Source organism: Ahaetulla prasina, chromosome 2 (genome assembly GCF_028640845.1).
Source record: "Ahaetulla prasina isolate Xishuangbanna chromosome 2, ASM2864084v1, whole genome shotgun sequence".
Classification (NCBI taxonomy): domain Eukaryota; kingdom Metazoa; phylum Chordata; class Lepidosauria; order Squamata; family Colubridae; genus Ahaetulla; species Ahaetulla prasina.
Genome location: NC_080540.1, coordinates 280,715,976 through 280,742,366, shown reverse-complemented (window position 1 = coordinate 280,742,366; position 26,391 = coordinate 280,715,976). Strand labels below are relative to the sequence as shown.

Genomic DNA, 26,391 nt, shown 5'->3' with positions numbered 1-26,391 from the left:
TAAGCACATAAAAAATGCAAGTAGAAAAATAGGGACCATCTTTGGTGGGAAGGTAACAGCGTTCTGTGCACCTTTGGCGTTGAGTCATGCAGGTCACATGACCTTAGAGACGTCTTCTGACAGCACTGGCTCTTCAGCTTTGAAACAGAGATGAGCACCACCCCCTAGAGTCAGGAACGACTAGCACATATGTGCGAGGGGAACCTTTACCTTTTACCTTCACTGTTAAATAGGGATTACAAACTCTTTGTTGCCATTTTGGCGGAAAGACTAAAGAAGATTTTACAGACATATATACATGAAGACCAAGTGGGCTTCCTGCTGAAAAGACAGCTAAGAAATCATGTGAGGACTGTCTTAAATATTATTGACCAAAATACATCACTGTTTCTTTTTGGGGGGGTAAGAAAAGGAGCAACGACTGCCACCAATGAACTATTTATTGCTTTCGTCAATGTACCGAACAAACAAGGCTACAAAGCAGGAACCAAGCAAGGCGACTGCAGAGGCAGAGACCACTACCACCACCACACTGCCAGCAGCACTGACCAGGAGACCAAGACCCACCCCAACGATGATTTGGGCCAGTTGGACCATACAGGTCAAAGCAGCACAGTCAATTCCCTTTCCTCGGCTGGAATCTGCAGCTTCATCGTGTTTCTGATTCTGGAAGCAAACAGAGAAGGATATGAAGCCAACTGAATCAAAATTACCATTCAGATCATCTAATCATTGTCTATTCACTGGTATCACACAGTCAAAGTTCGATCCTAGGCAGAGGCAGATATTTCTCTCTCTGGGCACAATGAGAATATATCTGCTGAATAAAACTCCGCATTGGTGACAGGAAGGGCATCTGGCCATAAGCACTCTGCTAGCTCCATTCAGTTGCCCAGACTCCAACCCGCAAGGGATTATGGGATTATTAAAAGGTGATGACACAGCCAAAGCGCATCAATATTTAGACAATTGGGAACCAAGTATTGCATAAACTTCAGTAATGTGTACCTTGAAAGATGGAGTATAAATCAGGGGTGAAATGTAAAATTTGTTACTACCGGCTCTGTGGGCATGGCCTGTGGGGGCTAATGAGACTGGGTGGGCGTGTTTTTTTTTAAAAGCATTTCTTCTTTGGCCAAAGAGCTTGTATAAAAAATGTTTTTAAAAGGTTCTGATGATCAGGCAACTCAGCTGGCATCATCAGAGGAAAAAAAGCTTTTAAAGGGTTCTGACAATCCCAGCTGAAGTTGCCTGATCTCCAGAAGGATTTTTTTAACAACCGCTTCAGCCAAAGAGCTTGTAGAAAACATGCTTTTAAAAGGTTCTGGCAATCAGCCGAACTCAGCCGAAGAGGTTGTTTAAAAAAAGCTTTTAAAGAGTTCTGACGATCCCAGCTGAGGCACGCGATCATCAGAGGGTTTTTTTTTACTTTTAAAAGTATTTTATCGGCCAAAAAAAATGTTTTTAAAAGTAAAAAAAAAAACTCTGATGATCACACAGCTCAGCAGGGCCAGGGATTTTTGCTACCAGTTCTCCGAACCACCAGCCGCCATTCCTACCGGATCTGGTGATCCGGTCCAAACCGGGAGCATTTCACCCCTGGTATAAATGTAAAAGAAAGAAAAAGACAATGACTATGGAAAATATCATAGCAGTTCACTCTCATTAAATAACAATTCCCACATACTACTATAATGATTTTATTCTATTTAAGAATTTTGTGAGGGTGTTAATATTGGAAATCAAGGGAAGAAATTATTTCTTGATGTAAGATTAAGCATTTAGTTTTGTTTTTCTAAAAAAAATCTAGATTAAATTGTTTCACAATGCTGAAAAAGCAAATAATTTTAATAACAAGAATAACTCCAAGATTAAAAAGCGCTGAGTTTTCACAAGAATTTTTTTAAAGAATTAAATAAGATGACTATGAAGTTTGTATGGGCAGGAAAAAAGGTGAGGATAAAATTAATTTTACTTCAGGACGGGAGAAGTAGAGGTGGCTTTGGACCAGGGGTGAAATGCTCCCGGTTCGGACCGGATCACGTGATCCGGTAGCGATGGGGGCGGGTAGTTCGGAGAACCAGTAGCAAAAATCCCTCCCCCCCCACCGCCCACGCCTCACTGTTCCTCTTCTCTGTCTCTGAAGCTCTCAGTGATGATATAGCTGCAAACGGCCTTAAATGACTGCCATGGCGTTTCAAAGGGCCGCACTACAGCTGATCAGCGCTGTAGGTGGCTAGTAGACCGGTGCCTCTATTTTTAAAGAAGGTAGACCAGTGCGCTCCTAAGTTTTGCATACTTTATTATTTTTATTATTTATTATTATTGGCCATGCCCATTCAGTCACCTGACCACCAAGCCATGCCCACTGGGTCACCTGACCACCAAGCCACGCCCACCAATTAAGCCACACCCACAGAACTGGTAGGGAAAATTTTTAGATTTCACCCCTGCTTTGGACTCCCTGCATGGGAGACTTATTATAAAGTAGCAAATTTGGTTTGGGTCAGGGAATGGATAAATTTAAAGAACAGGAGAATTCTAATTGGAAGGACACGATCTTCAGATGGGGTGGCATGCTTTCATATGGAATGCCAAAAACAAGAAACATTTGTATTTCTATAGACATACATTGCAAGATTCGCTGATACAGACCTGGGAGGGAATTAGGAAGAAGCACTATTTTAAAATACCGGGCTGGATATCCAATATGGAGGCAATGATTCACCCTAACACATTATATATTGGTAAAATGGTAAAATATAACGAAATTTTGGATAATGGGGGAAGATTAAAATCCAACCAAGAATTAAAGGAGCAGGGAATAATTATAGATTGGTGGCCTTATCCAGCTACAATCGAGATGCAAAAAAGATTTAGAGGAATTTGGATTTGAACTGAATTTAACACAACTAGCCAAATTATTAACAGGCCTGGAAGAGAAATTACTATCTAAAATATATAAATATTTATTAAATTTTGATTTGGAAGAGGAAATCGTAGGAGCCAATGATAGCTTGGGCTAAAAATGTGAAACATAATATTGAGTTAGAAGATTGGGAACAAATCTGGAAGAAAAATTATACATTAACAAAATTCACTGCATATAAAGAAAATCAGTATAAAATCAGTATAAAATGTTCTATTGGTGGCACTTAGCCCCAACAAGACTTGCAAAAATGTACCCTAATCTAAACCCTAATTGCTGGAAATGTAAAAAACCTTTTTTCATGTATGGTGGCTTTGCCCAGAAATAAAAAAATACTGGATTAAAATACAAAATACAAAAATGGTTTAATGAAATTACACATTGAATAGAATTGAAGCCTGAACTGTTTCTTCTGGAGATCATTAAGGGAAAATATCCTAAAAAGGTTAAATATTTGATCATTCATATTATTACAGCAGCAAGAATTGTACTTGCACAAGCCTGGAAAATGTCCACTACACCGAAAGATTGTGTAATAATTCAAAAAAAATTTGACTGTGCAGAAATGGACAAACTTACTATAGAATTAAATAACAAGAAAGGCTCGGATAATTACTCAACCTGGGAAAACTGGCATCAATGGATAGAAAATAAAAATAGGAAATATATAGATCAAAATAAGACATAAATTGTGTTTACATATATTTGACCAAGAGGAATATCTGAGAATATATGAATAGAGTTAAGATTGTACAACTCTTATGGATGTATTTTTGTTACAGATGTGTTTGTATTAGTATTTTAATATTTTAAATTTTAATAAAGGTTTTTTTGATTTTTTTTTAAAAGTGCTGAATTTTCTTAATTTGATATCATATACAAATTCATTTACTGTAGAAGTTTATAAATATTAGAGATAAGGTGGAAATGTTTCTGGAGGAAAAGATCCGTTTTTCTCTTAAATCTTTTATTTTGGGGATAGTTTAAAAAGAACAGTTGAAATCAAACTTTCTCATGTAAATCTTTTAAGAAAGCTTCTTAAAAATTGTTAGAAAGGTTCTCAAAATTACAAAAGCTCTTTATTATAGTCTTGTGCACATTCACTGGAAATCTCTGGTTGGTTTTGAGAGAACTTTATTCAGTATGGATAAAACTGTAACTGTTCGATTCCTTGCCATTTTTGCTCAGAATTTTCACTCTATTCAGAGGATCATAGCCCCAGCAAAATTTTGTAAAATGAAATTTTTGTTTAAGATTTACCTCAGGGATCGTTCAGGCTTGAAGAAACATGTTGACAGGATAACATTTGGCCCCATATCATATGCTGAGTAATATATATACATTAAAGGATCTGGAGAAATGTTATTCCAGGAAAAAATGCCCCCATTGCTAAATCAGTGGGGTCATTTTTTCCTAGAATAACATTTCTGAGAATTCTGAGAGTTGAAGTCAGCCATGGGAATTCTGGGAGTTGAAGACCATAGGTCTTAAAGTTGCCAAGGTTGGACTCCCTTGGTTTTGCTAGTGCTCCATTATTTGTTAATGAGGCAATATGCATTTTCTTATGGAAAATTTGTATGTGAGAAAATAGTTTTTGTAAAGACTAATTTACTTTAAAATATCAGTACATGGTTATTAAATATGGTTAGATCGTGCATGAAACTGTAAAAAGACATGTTGAAAACCTTTCTAACCATTTTCGAAAAATGTTTTCAAAAGATTTTCATGAGAAAGTCTTGTTTCAAGTGTTCTTTCAAATTAGATGGTAATTGACATTAATCTACAGAATTATTTTTTGTTCCTCAGAAATCCCATTATGGATAATTTAAACTCTTATCTTCCATGGGATAAAATCAAACAGTCAAATGGGCAGATATCTAAGTTCACAAAAGAACTCTGCTATTTTCCTCACTTAATGAAAATTTTAATATAAGTGGCACTAGATTGAAGATTCTTTCAAGTTACAGTTCTTATTTGAAATGGATTAAATGGATAAAATTTCTCAGATTGTAACACTGAGATATGAGATACTTTAAACTTAGGCTTAATATATTTAAGAAAGAAAGAAAAAATCTCCATTTGATTCCTCCAAAACACACACACACACACACACACACACACACACACAGGCATTGATTATTGATTCTGGTCATGTCCAATTTATATATATATATATATATATATTAATTTACATTTATATCCCGCCCTTTTCCGAAGACTCAGGGCGGCTTACAGTGTATAAGGCAATAGTCTCATTCTATTTGTATATTTTACAAAGTCAACTTATTGCCCCCCCAACAATCTGGGTCCTCATTTTACCTACCTTATAAAGGATGGAAGGCTGAGTCAACCTTGGGCCGGGCTTGAACCTGCAGTAATTGCAGGCTACTGTGTTCTAATAACAGGCTCCTTACAGCCTGAGCTATCCACGGCCCTATATGTTCAACATAGCACAATAGCCAAGTTCATCCTGAGCCATGGAAGATCGCTGCATGACTTTGGGGCAGACACTATTTCTCAGTTCATCCTCGGCTTTATTCTGTTCACATCAGAGAGGCTGAGAATATGTTCAGCCCAAGATTCTATAAAGATGTGGCATTCGGTAGCGTAGTTATCTTGACTCGTTTTCAGAACACCCTGAAGATCAAGCCTGCTTTATTCAAGAATGTTAACCGCATGTAAATGAAATGAAGCATCCATCTGACGATACAATCCATCCCATTCTGCGTCTTATCTTGCAGTAATGACACGGATGTAGATAACAGGGCATTACATAAAAGTGGGGAAGAAATTGCAAACAGTGTGATATTTTGCTTCGGGGATTATTTTAAATTCAAAGCAACCCCATTTGAAACAGCATTTAGTAGCAGTATGAGAGATGTCAGTGCTTGGTTTGATCAAAATAAAGGTAGTTCTTATTCAAATTTATGATGGGTCATCCTGGAGGTACGGTACTTACGACCTGGTTCTGAAGCTCTGATAGCCGGGGCACCCCACAATTAATGGAGCCTACTGTGCATTTTGGCACTGAGCCGGCTCCATTATAGTTGTAAAACAAGGACTACCTCTATCCATGTGCAAAGTGGATGCAAAAATAATGGAGTGGATTATTGGTACCTCCTATTCAGGTGAGGGTCAGGCAAGAACCAAACACATCGATCCCTGGCCTGAGAATCTAAGCCAAGGGTGTCAAATTTGATTTCATTGAGGGCTGCATCAGGGTTGTGTTTGACCTTGGGGGGCCAGGGTGGGCATGGCCAGGGTAGGTGTGGCTAACTCAATGTCACTAGTGTCAGGGGCAACTGTGGTGGTCCGAGCCCTCTGCCAGCAAAAATGGGTTCCCGAGCTCCATTTTCCTTGGCAGAGGCACTGTGGGCTGGTCCTTTGCTGTTTCCACGGTGACCCTGCGGGCCAGATCTAAGCACTCCTCAGTCCGGGTCTGGCCCGTGGGCTTTGAGTTTGACACCCCTGATCTAAGCAGTATATTCAACTGGATTCAAGAGCAGTCAGATGGTTTCTAAGATATTAAGAGTAAAGAAAGTTAATTGGATTCTTTCCTTTACTTCATCTTCACTCGCCCACTTCCCTCCACTCGAAGGTGAGCGGCAATAAAGGATTCCACAGCCAATGATAAGACAACAGCCCTCCATTTCAACTCACCAATTCCTCCTTGTGGTAATTAGCAACAAGGTTGAATGGTATCGTGTACAGTGTGCTGGACATGACGCCAAACAGGGAGCACAGAGTCAGAGTAGGATGGACTTTGGGAAACAGCCCAATAAATCCAGTGCCTAGTCCAAAAAGGAAATAGCCAACAAAATAGAGTCCTTTTAATCCTAGGAACGGTAGCAGAGCTCTTTGAACATCTGGTGGAAGAAAAAAAGATTGGGAAGAGAAATTAAAATGGCAGCCATTTTTTACTGTTGAATATTAATGAAAACCTTTATGGCTCCCCCTTTTTTGTGTTAATAACGATTTCTTTTTTTAGAAAACAGATTTTCTTTTCATTTTATTGAAAGATGCTTTAGGTCAGTGTTTCTCAACCTTGGCAATTTTAAGAATGCTTAAGCCAGTTGCCAAGGTTGAGAAACACTGTTTTAGGTTACAAGTAGTCCTTGACGTATGATGGAATACTTTAGCGACTTTTCGAATGGATGCCCCAGAACTAATTATGACTTGGATTCAAATTTCCGAGAGCTGGTTCTCTCTTGTGGTCACATGACTGCATTTTGGATGCTCAGCAACTGGCCTGTACTTATGATCGTTTGCAGTGTCCCATGATCACATGACTGCGATTCACATTTTTTGCCAGAAACTGGAGTTTGCTTCTGGTTTGTGGCAGAAAATACCCACTACAGATAATGGATTTGCTTAACGACCAGTGCAAAACAAGTTGTAAAATAGGACATGGTGACCTTAACAACCAGCCTGACTTTCGACTGTAATTCAGGGCTTAATTATGGTCATAAGTTGGGGACTACACGTATTTCATTATTTATTCAGGATAAGCAAATTTGGTTGGCCTCTTTAAAAATGAACCAGATTATATTTTCTATTATGGATTGCACCAGTAGAAGCTAAACCAATTTTGTTGTATACATGATGTAGAATGACAATAAAGCCTACTACTACTACTACTACTACTACTACCACTACTACTACTATTACTACTACTGTTATTATTATTTACACAAAATGACAGTATACACAGCAAATGAGATAACTATGCTGGATTTTGTATCACAGATCACTAATCAAACACTACTTATTATTATTATTATTATTATTATTATTATTATTATTATTATTATTATTATTATTATTATATTTACTTTATTCATTAAACATGAAACTCAGTCAACTGAACATTCAAAAAGGCATCACAAATACCAGTGACTGGTGCTAATAGTTGATACGGGTTGCTGCCAGCGCCCTACAGTAGGTATCAACCAAGTACCTTCTTAAGATGTACGATGTTCCAAATAGCACAGTTTTTTGCAGTTCTGCTGATGTTATTGCAGGAAGCTGCAATTTGTTGATGTATCTTATAAAATTCCTGGACATGGTACCAAGTGCCCTGATCATTATCATTATCGATTATCATTATCATTATTATATCTTCCACATTTCTTTCTGTGTGGTCTTTGGGATTTGGGGACTTTTACTGTAATGAATGTAGAGGACTAGACTGGACATTCCTTCGCTCAGTAGAAGTCAACTTCAATCTTTCTTTTTGTATTTATATCAATAGTGAGAACTAAAGAAACCCCAAAGGTCCATAGGAAAGTCCACTTCTGAAACGAAGCATCTATTCATACATCAAAATGTAATTCTTTATTTTATTTATTAATCTCATTTGTTGACAGAACAACTCTGTCTAGCATATGCTATACATTACACATGCCCTCAAAATATTTATGAATAGATGAAATATATACAAAAACGGAGGGTTTTTTTGTTTAACAAAACAACTTCAGAATATTTTAATGATGGAAGGCCATCTTATTAAATTCTCTACCTCTGTGAGATATTGCCATGCATACATGTATTTTCCATATCCAGTTTTTGAAGTTTTGTTTTAAGCTGCAGGCAAGGGGAGCTTTGTTTCCAGAACTCTGAAATTATTTTGGCAGCCAGGCCCAAGTAATCGTGCCACCAATATCTCACAGTGTGCAGTCCTCAGAGTAAGGTATTGTTAGGAAAGTTGCCACAGAGGATGTGCATGCTATCTAGAGCAGAAGCATAGCTGCTGTAGTTTTCCAAGTATGTCTAATGAATCTAGCTATTGCTCCATGGTGGATAGACAAGCAACAAGAGAATTAGATAGCAATAGCAATAGCACTTAGACTTATATACCGCTTCATAGTGCTTTTACAGCCCTCTCTAAGTGGTTTACAGAGTCAGCCTATTGCCCCCAACAATCTGGGTCCTCATTTTACCCACCTCGGAAGGATGGAAGGCTGAGTCAACCTTGAGCCTAGTGAGATTTGAACTGCTGAACTGCAGCTAGCAGTCAGCTGAAGTAGCCTGCAGTGCTGCACTCTAGCAGATCTAGCAGGAAACATGGCCCCTTAGCCAATTGGGGATGAGGATAGGCACCTCTCTGGCCAATGAAAAGGGAGGTGGATATCATATTTGCAATCTATTAAAGCATCACATTCTGGCTGGAGATCGTCAGCTGAGTTTAGGGGCTTTAGTGCTTTTATAGCCCTCCCTAAGCAGTTTACAGAGTCAGGCTATTGCCCCAAAAAATCTGGGTCCTCATTTTACCCACCTTGGAAGGATGGAAGCCTGAGTCAACCTTGTGCCTGGTGGGATTTGAACTGCCAGATTGCAGGCAGCCGGCAGTCAGCAGAAATAGCCTGTGGTACTGCACTCTAACACTGCACTATTGCAGCTCTTCTACTGATACTGATCTACCTAAAGAGTTGCCGCCACCTCTCCACCCCCCCCCCCCGCTCCACAAAAAAAAATACTCCTGAAATAATGAGTGTGAGATGCACTGAATATTCAAAAACTATATCCTGGTCAGGCAGGGAAGGTATATTACAGATCCCATCAGCTAAAGAATTCTAACTGGTAGGGGTCAGGAAAAGAGCCTTATCTGCCATTGTTCCTTCACTGTGGAACATTTTCCCTCCAGAGGTGAGGCGGGCCCCCGCTCTCCTGGCCTTCTGGAAAGGTATGAAAATCTGGCTCTGCGGCCTTGCTTGGGGTGCATAATTGTGGGGCTGGCCAGCACTCTGAAACACTAATTTTTCATTCATCCTCTTCTTTTTAACCATTTAAATGATATATACCGTTTTTATGTATTAATATTTCATTTGTGCACTGCCTAAAGTCCCGCTATGACGGAGATGAATGGTTATAAAATGTGATAGCTATATGATAGACCAGGGGTCGGCAACCCACGGCTCTGGAGCCACATGTGGCTCTTTTATCCCTTTGCTGTGGCTCTCTGTCGCCAGTCGGATCCACAATTGATAGGGCTTTTGGTTAGGAAGGTAGAGGAAAATGGACACTACGCTAGGAGGAGACACTATGGTGGGGGAACCAGACTTCTGGTCGGCTCCAGAATTGAATGGGGGGCTTCTGGTTAGGACCTTTGTGGCTCTTTGAGTGTTTAAGGTTGCCAACCCCTCTGATAGACAAACAGACAGACATTTAGCCTTATATATTTAACTCTTGCTTTCAGGGATTTCAGTCAAATTGAAATGATACTCACAGGAATAGACTGAAGAAGAAATGGCATTGATGCACAAACCCCAACATCCAATCTCTACACCCCTTTTATAGGTCAGATAAGCAGTGGAGTTGTGAGGGGCATAAGGATCGCCTTCAAACACAATCTGAGAAGCATCAAAAAGACAGGATTAAAAAGTGGCTGTGACATGGAAGCTGCCCATATTTCATTGCTAAAGAAAGTAGAAATCCCAAAGACCAGAATTTAATATACAGGTAATCCTCAATTGATGACCACAGTTGGGACCAGGATTTCCATCCCGTGTTGTTGCAGTCATAAGTCAATAAATCACATCACCAGACCCGATTTTAGTACCATTTTAACCAGAGTCATTAGTCAAGACACCACAGTCATTAAACCAATCACATGCTTGTTAAGAGAGTCTAGCTCCCCCGGTGGTTATTTTTGCCAGAAGCCAGCAAAAAACATCACAAATCACAATGATGTGACTGTGGGATGCTTCAATCCAGGGGTCTCCAACCTTGGCAACTTTAAGACTTGTGGACTTCAACTTGAAGTCCACAGGTCTTAAAGTTGCCAAGGTTGGAGATTCTGCTTCAATCAGTCATAAATGCGAGCTGGTTGCAAAGTGCCCAAATTGCAATCACATGATCATGGGAAACAGTGCAACAATTTGTAATACTCATGAATACAAATTCAGATCATAAGTGATTTTTTTTGTGGGGGGGAGGCCACCGTAATTTCAAACGGTCATTAAATGAATAGTTGTAAGTCAAGGACTACCTGTACTGATCTAGACAATAGACAATTGGAAATACAAAGGAATGGACGTATCAGAACAATATATCTGCAATGGTTTTCTCTTGGCTCATCTAGTTTTGGGATACCTTGCTCAGTCCCCAAATAACTAATTGCCCAAGTAACACATCAGTATGGAATAAGTGGAATCACTGCCTGCATGAGTTGATCAACGGCACTCGTTGCAATGCTGCCATGTTCACCAAAAAAGTTTTTTGGTAATCCAAAATGGGTTGAATGCTCCAACTTCAAATCTTGGCAATTTTTTTTTTCTAAAGCAGGATGGCTTGCTCCTGGTAAAATGTTTTGTAGTTGACCAGGGAATTTTTCATTTTAATTAAAAGAAATGTGGCCATCTGAGTTTATGTAAAACAGGAAGTCTTCCAAAAAAAAAAAAAGCCCCACAATGACCCAGCCCGACTAGCTTTTAGGATATATCACCAAGTTATTTATATATCTTAAGAGTTTCTCATTGTAAGAGAAAATCTAAGAGAGAGGCCTTGTGCAGACTTGGAATGACGTCTATTGAAATCAGCACAATATTTTTTTTTTATTTTGTCACATATATACAATCATCAACATAAACAATAACCCATCATGAGAGAAAAAAGTATATATAAGTAAAAGTATAAGTAAAAGTATGCATATAATACTATAATGAAGAGAACAATAGGACAGGAATGGTAGGCACTTTTGTGCTCTTATGCTCTTACTTCTGAGTAAGCATGCACAGGATTATATCATATCGTTTATTTGTTCATATTAGTTTTAGTTGTTTGTTTTTCTAAAGCAGGACTGCTTACTAGGTATCTACTGCCTGCTAGATGACAGCCTCCAACCAACCTTGGTTGATCACAACAAGTTAAACAGCATTGACTAGTCCTCCTTAGAATGAAAATCCCTAGGAAAATTCTAGAACTGTAAGCTAGACTAGAAAGTTGAACAAACTTCCCAGAAGACAGTTGCAAACTACTTCCATATTTTCCCCAAGCAAACCACATGAATATATCCATGAAGTCTTCAGTTGAGTTTGATTCAAAGGAGATGTTATCTCTACTGATGAAAAGCAGAGAATAGGGCCAATAGTACATTTTCAGTCTATCTCTCAGCTTTATTCTAAAATTTTAAGTATAACCGCTTTAATCTAGATTGCAGAAAATATGACTTCTGTAACAGAATCATCAGTGCTTGGAACACTTTACCTGATTCTGTGGTCTCTTCTCATAATCCCAAAAGCTTTAATCAAAAACTTTCTACTATTGACCTCACCCCATTCCTAAGAGGACCATAAGGGGCGTGCATAAGAGCACAAACGTGCCTACCGTTCCTATCCTATTGTTTTTCGTTTTTCTTCTTATATATATATATATGCTTATACCTCCTTATATTTCTTCATATATATGTTTATACACTATATAATCTTTTTGTGTGATGCTTATGTATATTGTTGTGACAAAATAAATAAATAAATAAATAAATAAATAAATAAATAAATAAATAAATAAATTTAAAAAAAAATAAACTGCATGTATTTGGGAGCTCCAGGGAATCATCATTTTAAACACTCACTGACATTTCATAGTTTGGAGAATATGGAAGATAAAAAAAGCAAAGATTTTCAAATAAAATGCAAATCAATTCCCCAGCAATCCAGCCTACCCAAAATCTATATAGAAAGCCTGAAGGCATTTATTTCTCTGGGATCTCTGCTTGAGCTGTTAATGAATAATTCTGCATGTTGTCAACAAAAATATAGGTATCTTCTGTAAATGAAGAGCCATGGTCTATTCCTAGGATGATGTATTCAGAAACTCAGAAGTGGAAGAGACATTTGTTATACTGTAGATCAGTGGTCAAATCCATTTTTTTTACTACCGGTTCTGTGGGCGTGGCTTGGTGGGCGTGGGTGTGGCTTGGTGGGCATGGCAGGGGAAGGATATTGCAAAATCTCCATTCCCACCCCACTCTGGGGCCAGCCAGAGGTGGTATTTGCCGGTTCTCTGAACTGCTCAAAATTTCTGCTACCAGTTCTCCAGTACCTGTCAGAACCTGTTGAATTTCACCCCTGCTGTAGATACTTTAACTAGATTCTTGTACTGAGCCACAATTGGATCAGTCACCTATCAAGAACCTTCTAGCTCTGAAACTTTTTTTTATTTCTTTACCTGTCCCATAAAATCAGTGAAGAAGAGCATGTTGGAAAGGAAAGCTGTCCATCCCATCAAGTGACTCAGACATAAGCTGCGGTAGTGACGTGGCATGTTTAAAAGAGCTTCTAGGAGAGACATAATGGTGATTTGCCTTCGAACCTGGAAAGGGGAAAAATGAACAAGCCTTGTAAATATCTGGATAGTAGATAGTCAAATATCCTCCAGTCAAAGATCTGTTGTCTTGTTTTATGTCTGCTAAAGTATCTAAAACAAATGCCTGGTTTCAAATGCCTTGCATGCCCTATTTTCCCGAGACTGGCCTTCTTGAACTTGCAATTTCTGGATGTACTATATTGAAAGCACAATGCAAAAACCACAGTTGGGACCAGGATTTCCATCCCGTGTTGTTGCAGTCATAAGTCAATAAGTCACATCACCAGACCTGATTTTATTACCATTTTAACCACAGTCATTAGTCAAGACACCACAGTCATTAAACCAATCACATGCTTGTTAAGAGAGTCTAGCTCCCCCGGTGGTTATTTTTGCCAGAAGCCAGCAAAAAACATCACAAATCACAATGATGTGACTGTGGGATGCTTCAGTCCAGGTATTATATTCTGTGGGTTCCGTAATAATTGAGGCTCCCCAGATGTTCACACATAACGTTTATTTTAACTCACAGAGACCAGCAACAACCAGCAGGCCAGGCCTGCTTTGACAGCCCTCTTTTTATCTAGCTCCCAAAGCAGGAGCCAATCAGAACAGAACAAGAAACCATCTCCACCACTAGGGGCCGCCACTGCCGGTGCAGGACATAACACTTCTTTCCCCCTAGCTTGCACAATCGTAATCCTGGAGATACGCTGGGCGCCGCTTGATTCGGCTGGACCTTCGTGGCTCCGTTGTAGCCATGGTCACTGGCTGACCCAACTCCTCAGCCTCTTCTGTGGGGGACGTCTCCGGCCCAGGGACCCCTAGCCCCTCCACCGGCAGAGCAGACAAGGCTTCCTCTCGGTTATCAGGTACAGGGGCTGGGCGTCTTATTCCCTTGTAGCTTAGCTCCTCTGCCCGGGATGATTGGGTTGGGCTACCTCCTGGCTCTTCCTGAGTGCCCCACTCTGGCAGCTGCCCATCCCCAACCCGGCCGGGCCTGAGCTGGTCACAATGTCTGCGCCACACTCTACCCTCATCTAACTCGACCCTGTGAGCACGGGCCGGTGATTCCCACGATCTTTCCTGGGAACCATAGGGGTGGCCGCTGTAATTCGGCATACACCGCCTCCCCAAATCAAATCTCCTGTTTGCCCCCATGGAGTCCAATGGCTGACTAGGTGAGTATTGGGGGTGCAATCTATCAAGTGTGGTCCTCAAACGCCTGCCCATGAGTAACTCTGCTGGGCTCTTATTCGTAAGTGGGCACGGTGTGGAATGCTGCCCCAGGAGGTACTCATCCAACCTCTCCTGCCAGCCCCCTGGGCCCGACCTGGCCAATGCCTCTTTCACTGACTGGACTGCTCGTTCTGCCCGGCCATTACCCGCAACCAACGCCAATGCTTCTTTATCCAACTGTGAGTAGTTGCGTTCCGCGGCAGCCAAGGTTCGAGAAAAGAATGCAATCGGGGCTTCCGACCCGTTGGGCAGCCGATGACTCAACACAGCGCCAACCCCATACTGAGACGCATCGCAGGAGAGGACAAGCGGCAGGTTTTCGTTGAACTGTGTAAGAACTGCGTTAGACACCAAGAGTTGCTTGACAGCCTGGAAAGCAGCAGCAGCATTCGCATTCCAAACCCACGGGGACCTGCTATCCAACAGGCGGTGGAGAGGCTCTGCAACCGAAGCCTTGTGTGGCAGAAAGATTGCGTAAAAGTTTAAGAGCCCCAGGAATGCCTGTAACTCTGACTTGTTGCGGGGTGTCGGCGCATCAAGGATTGCCTTGGTCTTGGCCGTAGTGGGGTGTAAACCCGACCTATCCACTAGGAACCCTAGGAATTCTACCTGGGGCACAGCAACTACACACTTGCTTTTCTTAACTTTGAGCCCCACATCCCTGAACTTAACTAGCACCTGGCGTAGTCTGGACATCAGTTCCGGAGTGCTTGCTGCCGAAACCAACACGTCATCGAATACGGCACCACCGGGTATTCCGTGGAGTAGGCGTTCCATGAGGCATTGGAACAACCCTGGGGCCACACTGACGCCAAATTGGGCGGCGGCGACACTTGAACGCCGGTGAGTGCCAATCGCCTGTGCTGCTGCTGTGGACTCATCCACAGGCAATTGTTGGTATGCCTGTGCTAAGTCAAGCCTCGCGAAGATGGATCCTTGCCCCAAGGAGTGCAGCAGATGCTGCACCACTGGCACTGGATATGCATGGGCTTGTAATGCTCGATTAATGGTTGCCCTATAGTCCCCGCAGATGCGGATAGAACCGTCCGCCTTAATGGGTGTCACAATGGGGGTCTCCCATTGGGCATAATCTACTGGTTCTAAAACGCCTGGGCAATGAGTTTGTCCAATTCTGCATCCACCCTAGGCTTCAGGGCAAATGGCACCCGCGGTTTTAATCTGCGGCACCACCCTAGGGTCTAAGTTAAATGAAACAGGCATTCCGGTATATTTTCCCAACTGGCCATTGAACACAGTGGGAAATTCCTGACCAGTGTATCCAGCTGACTAGCTCCAATCGAGTTAACTCCTGAATAGTCAAACCCAGGGCTTCGAACCAATTAAGCCCCAGAAGACTAGCCAATGAGCCATCTACAACTACCAGTGATAGGCGGCCTACAAATTTCTTGAATTGTACCCTGAATTTCCCACTACCCACAATGGGAATTGGCCGTCCCTGATAGTCTTTTAATAACAGCGCACAAGGCTTCAGACGCTTCTTAGCAATAGTAGGCACCAGGCGCTTTATCGTGGTCCAGGAGGCTATGGAAGTTGCAGATCCGTATCAACTTCCATCAAGCATGGCCGCCTTCGATCAGGACGGAAATTGGATTTTCTGCTGGATCGGTTCCTCAGACCACCACCTGATCCTTGTTCCTCGCATCTCATCACGGAAAATGGCATAGCAGTCATCCTGCGGCCTCCTGGATCTCAGGTGAGGTCGTCTTCCAAGAGAAAGGCCGGCTGACGGACCCTTTTGTGGAACCCTCTCAGGCTGGACCGATCGGCAAACCTTCTAGCTCTGAAACTTTTTTTTATTTCTTTACCTGTCCCATAAAATCAGTGAAGAAGAGCATGTTGGAAAGGAAAGCTGTCCATCCCATCAAGTGACTCAGACATAAGCTGCGGTAGTGACGTGGCATGTTTAAAAGAGCTTCTAGGAGAGACATAATGGTGATTTGCCTTCGAACCTGGAAAGGGGAAAAATGAACAAGCCTTGTAAATATCTGGATAGTAGATATTCAAATATCCTCCAGTCAAAGATCTGTTGTCTTGTTTTATGTCTGCTAAAGTATCTAAAACAAATGCCTGGTTTCAAATGCCTTGCATGCCCTATTTTCCCGAGACTGGCCTTCTTGAACTTGCAATTTCTGGATGTACTATATTGAAACACAATGCAAAAACCACAGTTGGGACCAGGATTTCCATCCCGTGTTGTTGCAGTCATAAGTCAATAAGTCACATCACCAGACCTGATTTTATTACCATTTTAACCACAGTCATTAGTCAAGACACCACAGTCATTAAACCAATCACATGTTTGTTAAGAGAGTCTAGCTCCCCCGGTGGTTATTTTTGCCAGAAGCCAGCAAAAAACATCACAAATCACAATGATGTGACTGTGGGATGCTTCAGTCCAGGGGTCTCCAATCTTGGCAACTTTAAGACTTGTGGACTTCAACTCCCAGAGTTCCTCAGCCAGCTTTGCTGGGAGTTGAAGTCCACTAGCCTAAACCTACATTTTATGTACAGAAACCTCTCACAGGAAGGTGGAACTGTTGAAAACACTTAGGCCAAATATGCAGGTGGTAGCATATGCAGATTTGGATGGAAGGTGATCTGAAAAACATCTTTATTTGTCTTTCAGAAATAAAATGCATATTAACATTTCATTTTAATTGTATTTCATTAATACAATTGAGTGAGTCCAGAGGTATTTCACGAGAAGAGTACTCTACTCCTCTGCTCACAGTAGAATCACTTATGCCACCAGGCTTGAAATTTTGGACTTGGACAACCTTGAACTACGCCACTTACAGTCTGACCTAAGCTTAGTACACAACATTATCTGCTACAATGTCCTACCTGTCAATGATTACTTTAGCTTCAACCGCTGAATACGGCAATAATACACGGGCAAACAATAGATACAAACTTAAAGTGAACTGCTCCAAACTCGATTGCAGAAAATACGACTTCAGCAACAGAGTGATCAATGCCTGGAATGCACTAGCTGACTTCATTGTTACATCCTCAAACCCCCGAAACTTTAACCTTAGACTGTCTACCGTGGATACTCACCCCATTCCTAAGAGGTTTGTAAGGGGGCTTTGCATAAGTGTACCAGCGTGCCTACCATCCCTGTCCTACTGTTCCCATTTATTTGTACTTGTTTCTTATGTATATACTTATACCTGTTTATACTTATATGTTACATTATGTTCATACTTATACTTGTTTTCTCATACATGCTTGACAAACTAAAATAAATGAATAAAATTTTCCTAGACTTCATCTACTGTACAGTGTAACCCAAGGGTGTCAAACTCATATTGTCACGTCGTCGTGACGACGGGGGTGGGCATGGCCAGTGTGTGATGCATCCGTCCCACGGGCTGCAAGTTTGACACCCCTGATATAACCCATTGCTTTCTAGGATTAAAACTTACTGTAATGTAAAATCAAAATGTACCATAGACCTAGCTCCTCTATTTCCTGAAGTACATTTTGTTTTTGTTTTTTCAAAATGCTTTGAGAATTTAAACATGGTTTGAGTACCAGATACTTAATGTAACTTGATTTGCATTTTTTATACACCAAGAATATCCAATATTTAAAGCACAGGAAAAATATGGCATGCATAATTTGATTTTTTTCCATTGTTTTCATGTGAATGCATAACTGAATGATATAGTACAACTTTGCAAAATTCATTCTTTCCACAACTGCAAAGCATAAAATCAAATCAAAAGTAATCAAGCGAATGAATGTAACCAGGCACACATATTGCTTTTCTGGAATCAATGCCAAAGATTTATATTCAAAAATTAAAAATGGAAGATTTTATTGAGCAGAGCCTCTATCTTCACAGTTGCATTAATGTAGGATTAGCAGACATTGACATAATAGGTTTAAAAACAGGAATAAGCAAGCTGACACACAGCCGATGTTATTGATGCCAATGCCTCACACCTGCTATACAGCAAAAACCAATAAAATATTTTTAGCAGATGACTTTTGAGACATCCTTCAGAGATTTTGAGGGAGCTAAGATTTGAAATAAAATCCAGAAAGGCCTTTTTTCTTTGTTATACTTCACTTTACCCATGTTGAGGCCTACTGCACCAGTCAAGGTCAACAGCCTCTCCAGCAGCATCTTCAAAATATTTTAAAAAGTCAAGACAATGGCTGTGCTTGTTCAGTTGAAGGTTTGTCTCTTTCCTATGTGTGTGTTGCAGGTGCAGTGTTCATAAAAAGTAAAAAGCTTCAATCCTGTCAGCCCAATCACCATCTTGATTTTTTTCTAAGAGTATATGATATTTGAAGTCTTGTGAGCTGTGGAATATAACCCAGAAGAATTTAAGACTGGTATCAAGGGAATTTGCCCACTATCAAAGTGTCAACCCTGAGGCCATTTTGGGAGCATCTTCAGGGCTGCCACAGCCAGGCTAGATAGAGCTGTGGAACGTGAGGGGGGAGACACAGATAGCAGGGGGATGTGTAGCCAAAACAGCATTATTTCCCGTGGGAGCCAAGGACGTCCTACCAGGTGTTGGAGGGCGTGTACAAAAGCCAGCCAGAGTTGGGACTGCAACCTGATTGGACCATGTGATGGACATATGATCTGGGGGAAAGAACTTTGGGTTTTGATTTGGGTGGGGAAAACACTGGGTCCTTCAAAGTCGGGTTATCACCAGCTGTACCAATATGACATTCCAAATAAAATTATGCTTGAGAAAACTCTAGCCTCAGAATTTTAATTGCTTTGGGTTTGTTACTTGGAACCCTGACACACACACACACACAAAAAACCCTCCTGGATAGATGGCCTAGTGGCTAAGACTCTGAGCTTGTAGATCAGAAAGGTCGGCAGTTCAGCAGTTCGAATCCCTAGTATAGGTCTCCTGCGTGAGCAGGGGGCTGGACTAGATGACCTCCAAAGTCCCTTCCAACTCTGTTACTGTTACAAACTCCGGTAAGTTTGCATAATGTAAATAGTTGTGTTTTGTTCCTTCTAACACCAACTTACAGAGGAGTTGTGTGGTTTGGGAGTAATTTCTGCAATGCTGATTTTACTTCTCTCTTATCTGAATCCTGAAAGGCCTTCAGCAAGAGAGAGTAGGGCCCCTCGCTTGATCCCCTTGCCATCTTTTATCTTTATTTTTTAAGTTTTATTGAGAGGACTTTTTTAATATATTTTTTTATTGTTGTGAACCATCCAAGTTGCTGAGAATCAGACAGCATAAAAGTTTAACAAATTATTATGGTTGGTTGCACAGTCAGCCAGACGTTTAGACTGGACTTGGCAGTTTTATCTATCGTTTGAGTCCTTCCTAGTAGAGTTGCTATTTTTGACCTGACCAATTTTACATTTCTTAGAAATTAGGCATATAATTCCTAAGGATTCTACTGTATAAACCATCTTGCCATAATTTGATATTCCCTAGATGTATTGAGATGGCAGCTGCCATTTGGTTTAGCCCACATGGCTAATGACAAATACCTTTTTTACATTTTTATTTTATATGTGACAAGAAATATAAAAGTGGCAGTCGAAAACATCTGGAGGACATCAGATCTATCTTTGGTCTAAAATAGTTCTGTCAATCAGACACATAAAGAGAGAAAGAGAGAGACAAATATTTCTCATGTTTTCAGAATCATGTGGCAAGCATGAGCCTTCCATGTACACAAAATACTAATATCTTGGAGAATCCATGGAGCAGAGTCAAGCAAAATCAACAAAACCAACAATAAACCTACAAAGACTAATAGCCTAAACTTGTAGAGAGGCAACCATGTCATCAAAGTTAACACTAAGCTACAGATACGTTCCATTCAGAAAAACAGATTAAATCTCATCCCAGTTGTTTTTTATACAAGTAGTTCTCGACGCATGACCACAATTGTGCCAAAAATTTATGTCGCTAAGCGGGTCAATTGTTACGTGAATTTTGCCCCATTTTACGACCTTTCTTGCCACAGTTATTAAATTAGTAACACGGTTGTTCCCACTGATAGGGCTTGCCGGAAGTTCACAAAAGATGATCACATGACGGCTTCTGGGTGGCGCCACCTTTCTCGCTGGGTGCTAATTTATGGCACTCCGCATTGAATATGGTAAAAGCTGGTGATAACAGCTGATCCCGGCTTAATTTCCCTCTCTGGTTGAAAGAGAGAGAAAGAGCAAGGGGGGGGGAATTGTGGTAGATTCCCCTAGGGGCTTTGTTTTTGTAATGCAAAGTCCTGAAAGGTCGAATCCCCCCAACCTCCAGTATTCACTGCGCTCCTGAAAAAGCAGGAAAAGAGGAAGGTGTCCACTTCTGCTAACAACTGATTTCTTTTTGTGGTTACTAAAAGCAGACGGAAGAAGCGTGAGTGAACAATTATTGGTTTGCAAGTATTTTTGATTTTCTGACTTCTACCTTTTTTTTAAAAAAAAAAGAGAATTCCCCCCCCCTTCAGTTTCGTTTTAGAGAAACTGAAAGCAGAGCGATACATCAAAGGGAGCCTTGCTGTTGAATCGAAACTGAATGGAGATTTTATCTTATTGTGTTTGACTGTGGACTGTTGGATTATATTACGTTGTTTAAGTACTTTACAAGGGGATTCTCAGCAGGAACTTTGTCATGGAGGTTCTTTCAGAAGAATGGATTCGTGACTTTATACAGGACCTCACAGAAAGTATGTATTTAATTATTCAAAAATACGAATTGATAAAAAATGGGGACGTTTTGGATGAGAGCTTGGAGCAAATTAACCAGTGCAATCATTCGGAAAATGGAATGGAGGACATACAAATAAAAGTGGATAAATATGAAGATTTGATCGTGAAGAAACAAGTTGATGTAAAGAAGTTTTCTTTAAATAGTTTGGATGAAATGCCTGAATTTGTGCTACAGGAGATTGTCCCTCGAACGGAAAAGACTCACAAGCTTAATGTTTCCCAAGAGTTCTCTTTTTGGACTGATGGAATATACGGCAGTAATTTTTGGATTCTTGGACATAAGGAATTACTAGGAAATATTGTGATTGACTTTTTAAAAGGAGTAATGAAGGAAAGACAGAGATTAATGCATCAAAAAAAATGGCAAGAGACAAAAGTATTATCCTTGAAACAAGGTTTTTTTTAAATATTAACAGACAAAAATATTAGTGTCCCGGAAAGACAATTTGTGAGGAAGATCTGGAAGAAATGGGTTGAATAGATATTGTAATTTTCTGTATTGAAATTTTATAAGGTGTTGCACTAAATTTTAAATAGAATATTCTCACAAATATATGCTCACTTGCAAATAAGATGGATGAAATACTCCTCTTAAACAAATACTATTCTGATTTTCGCAATTCAGCAGTCCTATGCTTCTCTGAAACCTGGTTAAATGAATCAATTGAAAATAGCAGCCTGAACATTCCAGGATTTCAAATTGAACGATCAGACAGGATTCCAGAAACATCTGGTAAAAAGAAAGGAGGAGGCTTATGCCTATATATTAATTCAACCTGGTGTCAAGATTTTAACATAATTTACAAATTCTGTGACAACAATTTAGAGACTCTAATTATCAACTGCAAACCTTACTATTCGCCTCGTGAATTTTCCTCATTTCTTCTAATTGCTGTTTATGTCCCACCACAAGCCTGTGTAAACAAGGCATTACGAACTCTAGCTGACCAAATCATGGAGGCTGAAGCCAAACACCCTGATTCACTGGCCATTGTTTTGGGAGATCTAAACAAGGCAAACTTAAGGAAAGAACTACCAAAATACTTTCAGCATGTCAATTGTCCCACCAGAGGCAAGAATACTCTAGACCACTGCTACACAACACTAAAAGATGCCTATCGGTCTTTACCACGTGCAGCTGTAGGACACTCTGATCATTGCATGATTCACCTTGTACCTGCTTACAGGCAAAGACTTAAAGCCATAAAACCAATAATTAAATCAGTGAAAACCTGGACGGAGGAATCAGAATTAAAGCTACAGGCATGTTTTGACTGCACTGATTGGGATATTTTAAAGATACCTCTGCAGACCTGGATGAACTCACAGATACTGTAACATCATATGTCAGCTTCTGTGAAGACCTATGTGTACCTACAAGGAACTTGCGAATACACAGTAACAACAAACCTTGGTTTACACCTAAACTTAAGCAGCTACGACATTCCAAAGAGGAAGCCTACAGAAAAGGTGATAAAATGCTGTACAATCAGGCCAGAAATGCACTAACAAGGGAGATAAGAGCAGCAAAAAGAAGCTACTCTGAAAAGCTAAAGAATCAATTTTCAGCAAATGAACCAGCAAACATGTGGAAAACTCTTAAAAATATCACCGGCTATGGCAAACCTCCTTCCCAGGCTGAAGGTAATCAACAACTGGCAGATGACCTGAATGTGTTTTACTGCAGGTTTGAAAGGAAACTACAGCCACCTATCTCCACAACCCCATCTCAGACACACCAACAACAGCCAAGCCTCCTACAACTGACCCCATTTCATTGGGTTCACAACCCCTAGTGATCACAGAAAAGGAAGTGCAGGACCTATTTCACAGACAAAAGCCAGGAAAAGCTCCAGGCCCAGACAAGATAACTCCTTCTTGCTTAAAAGTCTGTGCTGACCAATTGGCCCCATCTTCACCCATATTTTCAATAAATCACTAGAGATGTGCTATGTTCCTTCTTGCTTCAAACGCCTACCATCATCCCAGTGCCAAGAAGCCCACCATCAAGGAACTGAATGACTACAGACCAGTTGCTTTAACATCTGTAGTCATGAAAACCTTTGAAAGGCTAGTGCTTTCCTACCTGAAAACCATCACGGATCCGCTGTTAGACCCCTTGCAATTTGCATACCGAGCAAATAGATCAACAGATGATGCTGTTAATATGGCTCTGCACTACATCCTACAACATCTTGAGTCTCCAAAGACCTATGCAAGGGTCCTTTTGTAGACTTTAGTTCAGCATTCAATACCATCATTCCAGACATTCTTCTAACTAAGCTAAACCAGCTACAGGTACCGGAACAGACTTGTAAGTGGATCACAAGCTTCCTAACAAACAGGAAGCAGCAGGTGAAGCTAAGCAAGATCACATCAAATACCTGTACAATTAGCACAGGGGCCCCAAGGCTGTGTGCTCTCCCCACTTCTCTTCTCTCTGTATACCAATGACTGCATCTCCAATGATCCATTTGTTAAGCTACTGAAGTTCGCAGATGACACAACAGTGATTGGTCTCATTCGAGACAATGACGAATCCGCATATAGACGAGAGGTCAAACGACTAGCCTTGTGGTGCAACCAAAACAATCTGGAACTGAACACACTCAAAACCGTAGAAATGGTGGTAGACTTTAGGAAAACCCTTCCATACTTCCACCTCTCACAATACTTGACAACACAGTATCAACAGTAGAAACCTTCAAATTTCTGGGTTCTATCATATCGCAAGATCTCAAATGGACAGCTAACATCAAAAACATCATTAAAAAAGGACAACAAAGAATGTTCTTTCTGCGCCAACTCAGTAAGCTCAAACTGCCCAAGGAGCTGCTGTTCCAATTCTACAGAGGAATTATTGAGTCTGTCATTTGCACCTCTATAACTGTCTGGTTCGGTTCTGCAACCCAACAAGAAAAACACAGACTTCAGAGGATAATTAGAACTGCAGAAAAAATAATTGCTACCAACTTGCCTTTCATTGAGGACCTGTATACTGCACGAATCAAGAAGAGGGCCGTGAAAATATTTGCAGATCCCTCACATCCTGGACATAAACTGTTTCAACTCCTACCCTCAAAACGACGCTATAGAGCACTGCACACCAGAACAACTAGACACAAGAACAGTTTTTTCCCGAAGGCCATCACTCTGCTAAACAAATAATTCCATTAACACTGTCAGACTATTTACTGAATCTGCACTACTATTAATCATTTCATAGTTCCCATCGCCAATCTCTTTCCACTTATGACTGTATGACTATAACTTGTTGCTGGCAATCCTTATGATTTATATTGATATATTGATCATCAATTGTGTTGTAAATGTTGTACCTTGATGAACGTATCTTTTCTTTTATGTACACTGAGAGCATATGCACCAAGACAAATTCCTTGTGTGTCCAATCACACTTGGCCAATAAAAAAAAATTCTATTCTATTCTATTCTATTCTATTCTATTCTATTCTATTCTATTCTATTCTCAAAAGATCTTATGTAAGAAAGACATGGGGGGAAAATTATATGGTTATAGAAGTTATAAGGGACATATTTTTTGAATTGGATTGGATTTTTATGCTTTAGCTGGTTTTAAATACTTTAGGATTAATTTGTTCTATTGATTTATATATTTTACTATTGTTAATTCTTAATTTTTTTTATTTTTTTTTTTATTTTTTTGAAGGATTTTGGTTATGTTAGGAGGAAGTCAGAGCTAGAGAGGGAAAATTGGTATAATAGTTTTGGGAGAAAATTTTCTTAGCATATATTTGTTTTATTTTTAACTATACCTTGTGCTTCTTCCGGGAAGCCAGGGGAGGGGAGGTATTAGTGAAGGAGGGGGTTGGGGGGGGAATTTTTTTGTAAAACTTTTTGAATAAAAAAAAAAAGATGATCACATGACCTCGGTACACAACAACTGTCATAAATATGAGTCAGTTGCCAAGCATCTGAATTTTCATCGCATGACCAAGGGGATGCTGCAGTTGTTGCAAGTGTGAAAAATCATCTTTGCAATATTTAACACTTCATATATTAACAGCAGAAAGGTTGCTGTCGCATATGGATGGAAACAAAACAATGTTCCAGGAGAGGAAATAATAATTCGAAAAATCTTACAGTGTGCAGAAATGGACAAGATGACGCTAGAAATTAAAGAAAGGGAAGAGTCGGTATACTACAAAGTGTGGAAAAAATTATATGATTCGTTAGAAAAAAGAAATCAAAATTATAAATTGGAATGTTAACCTTTTTTAAAGTTAAAATTAGGAAGTGTAAATGTGTAAACCGGATAAGGATGGATCGGTAAATGTAAATATAAGTATGTAAATATAAGTATGTAGAGGAATGAGTAAATAAGAACAGGGAATATATTTCATCACCGATACAGCCAGCTGTAAAATATGTACGATTGTGCCTGTTACATGTTTTTAATGTGTTTTTGGGTTTTTTTTGGTTTTTTGGTTGTATTTTTCTTTTCCTTGTTTTGTTTTTAAAGATTTAAAGCTTAATAAAAATTATTTTATAAAAAAAAAAGAAAGAAAGAAAAATGGTCATAAATCACTTTTTTTTAGTGCTGTTTAACCTTGAACCAAATGAAAGGCTGTAACTCGAGCTGTCATGATGACATTTACTGAATTGTGCACACACAAAAAAAAGAAAAATTCATGACAATTGATCATTTATTTATTGGATTTATTTGCATACTACCCATTTCCAAAGATTACATTCAAGATTGAGGGATTTTTTTTTTTTAATCAAATGACGTTCCCAATGAACTTTTCATGAGATGGGAGACAGCATTTCAATAATTAAAATAAATTGTAAACTTAAAAAGTGCTGTTACCTGAATATCTGGTTTCGTGGAGAGTTTCTCCTCTTTGGGTGAAATCTGCATTTCACTGTATTCACTGTTATTCTTGACACTTTCTATGGCACCATATTGATCAGGCTGAGAGTTTTTCACCAGGACTTTAGCCTCGTCACTGGTGTGAACAAAAGGAGATTCACGGATGCTGCACAAGTGTACCGTAAGACAGAGCAGGAAGACAAGGGCACCAAAACAGAGCATCACGTGGAATTCTGACCCCAAATATTTTCCCAAAATGGTTGCTCCCCAATCAATGGCCCCCGTCAGGTATCCCAGAGCCCCTCCAAGACCTAAAAGAAAAAAAGAAAGAAAAATGCT

At 40.0% G+C, this 26,391-nt stretch overlaps 1 protein-coding gene across 1 annotated transcript in view; it reads right to left on the bottom strand.

Moving 5' to 3' along the window:
• Positions 1-426: 426 nt before the first annotated feature.
• SLC45A2 (solute carrier family 45 member 2) overlaps positions 427-26,391 on the bottom strand; it is a 38,436-nt gene continuing 12,471 nt past the window's right edge. The window contains exons 3-7 of the mRNA XM_058170181.1: positions 26,050-26,363; positions 16,300-16,443; positions 10,155-10,278; positions 6,590-6,795; positions 427-666 (exon numbers count right to left, since the gene is read on the bottom strand). Coding sequence (XP_058026164.1) covers positions 436-666; positions 6,590-6,795; positions 10,155-10,278; positions 16,300-16,443; positions 26,050-26,363 — 1,019 coding nt within the window. The 3' untranslated portion in view covers positions 427-435. The remainder of the gene's footprint in view (positions 667-6,589; positions 6,796-10,154; positions 10,279-16,299; positions 16,444-26,049; positions 26,364-26,391) is intronic.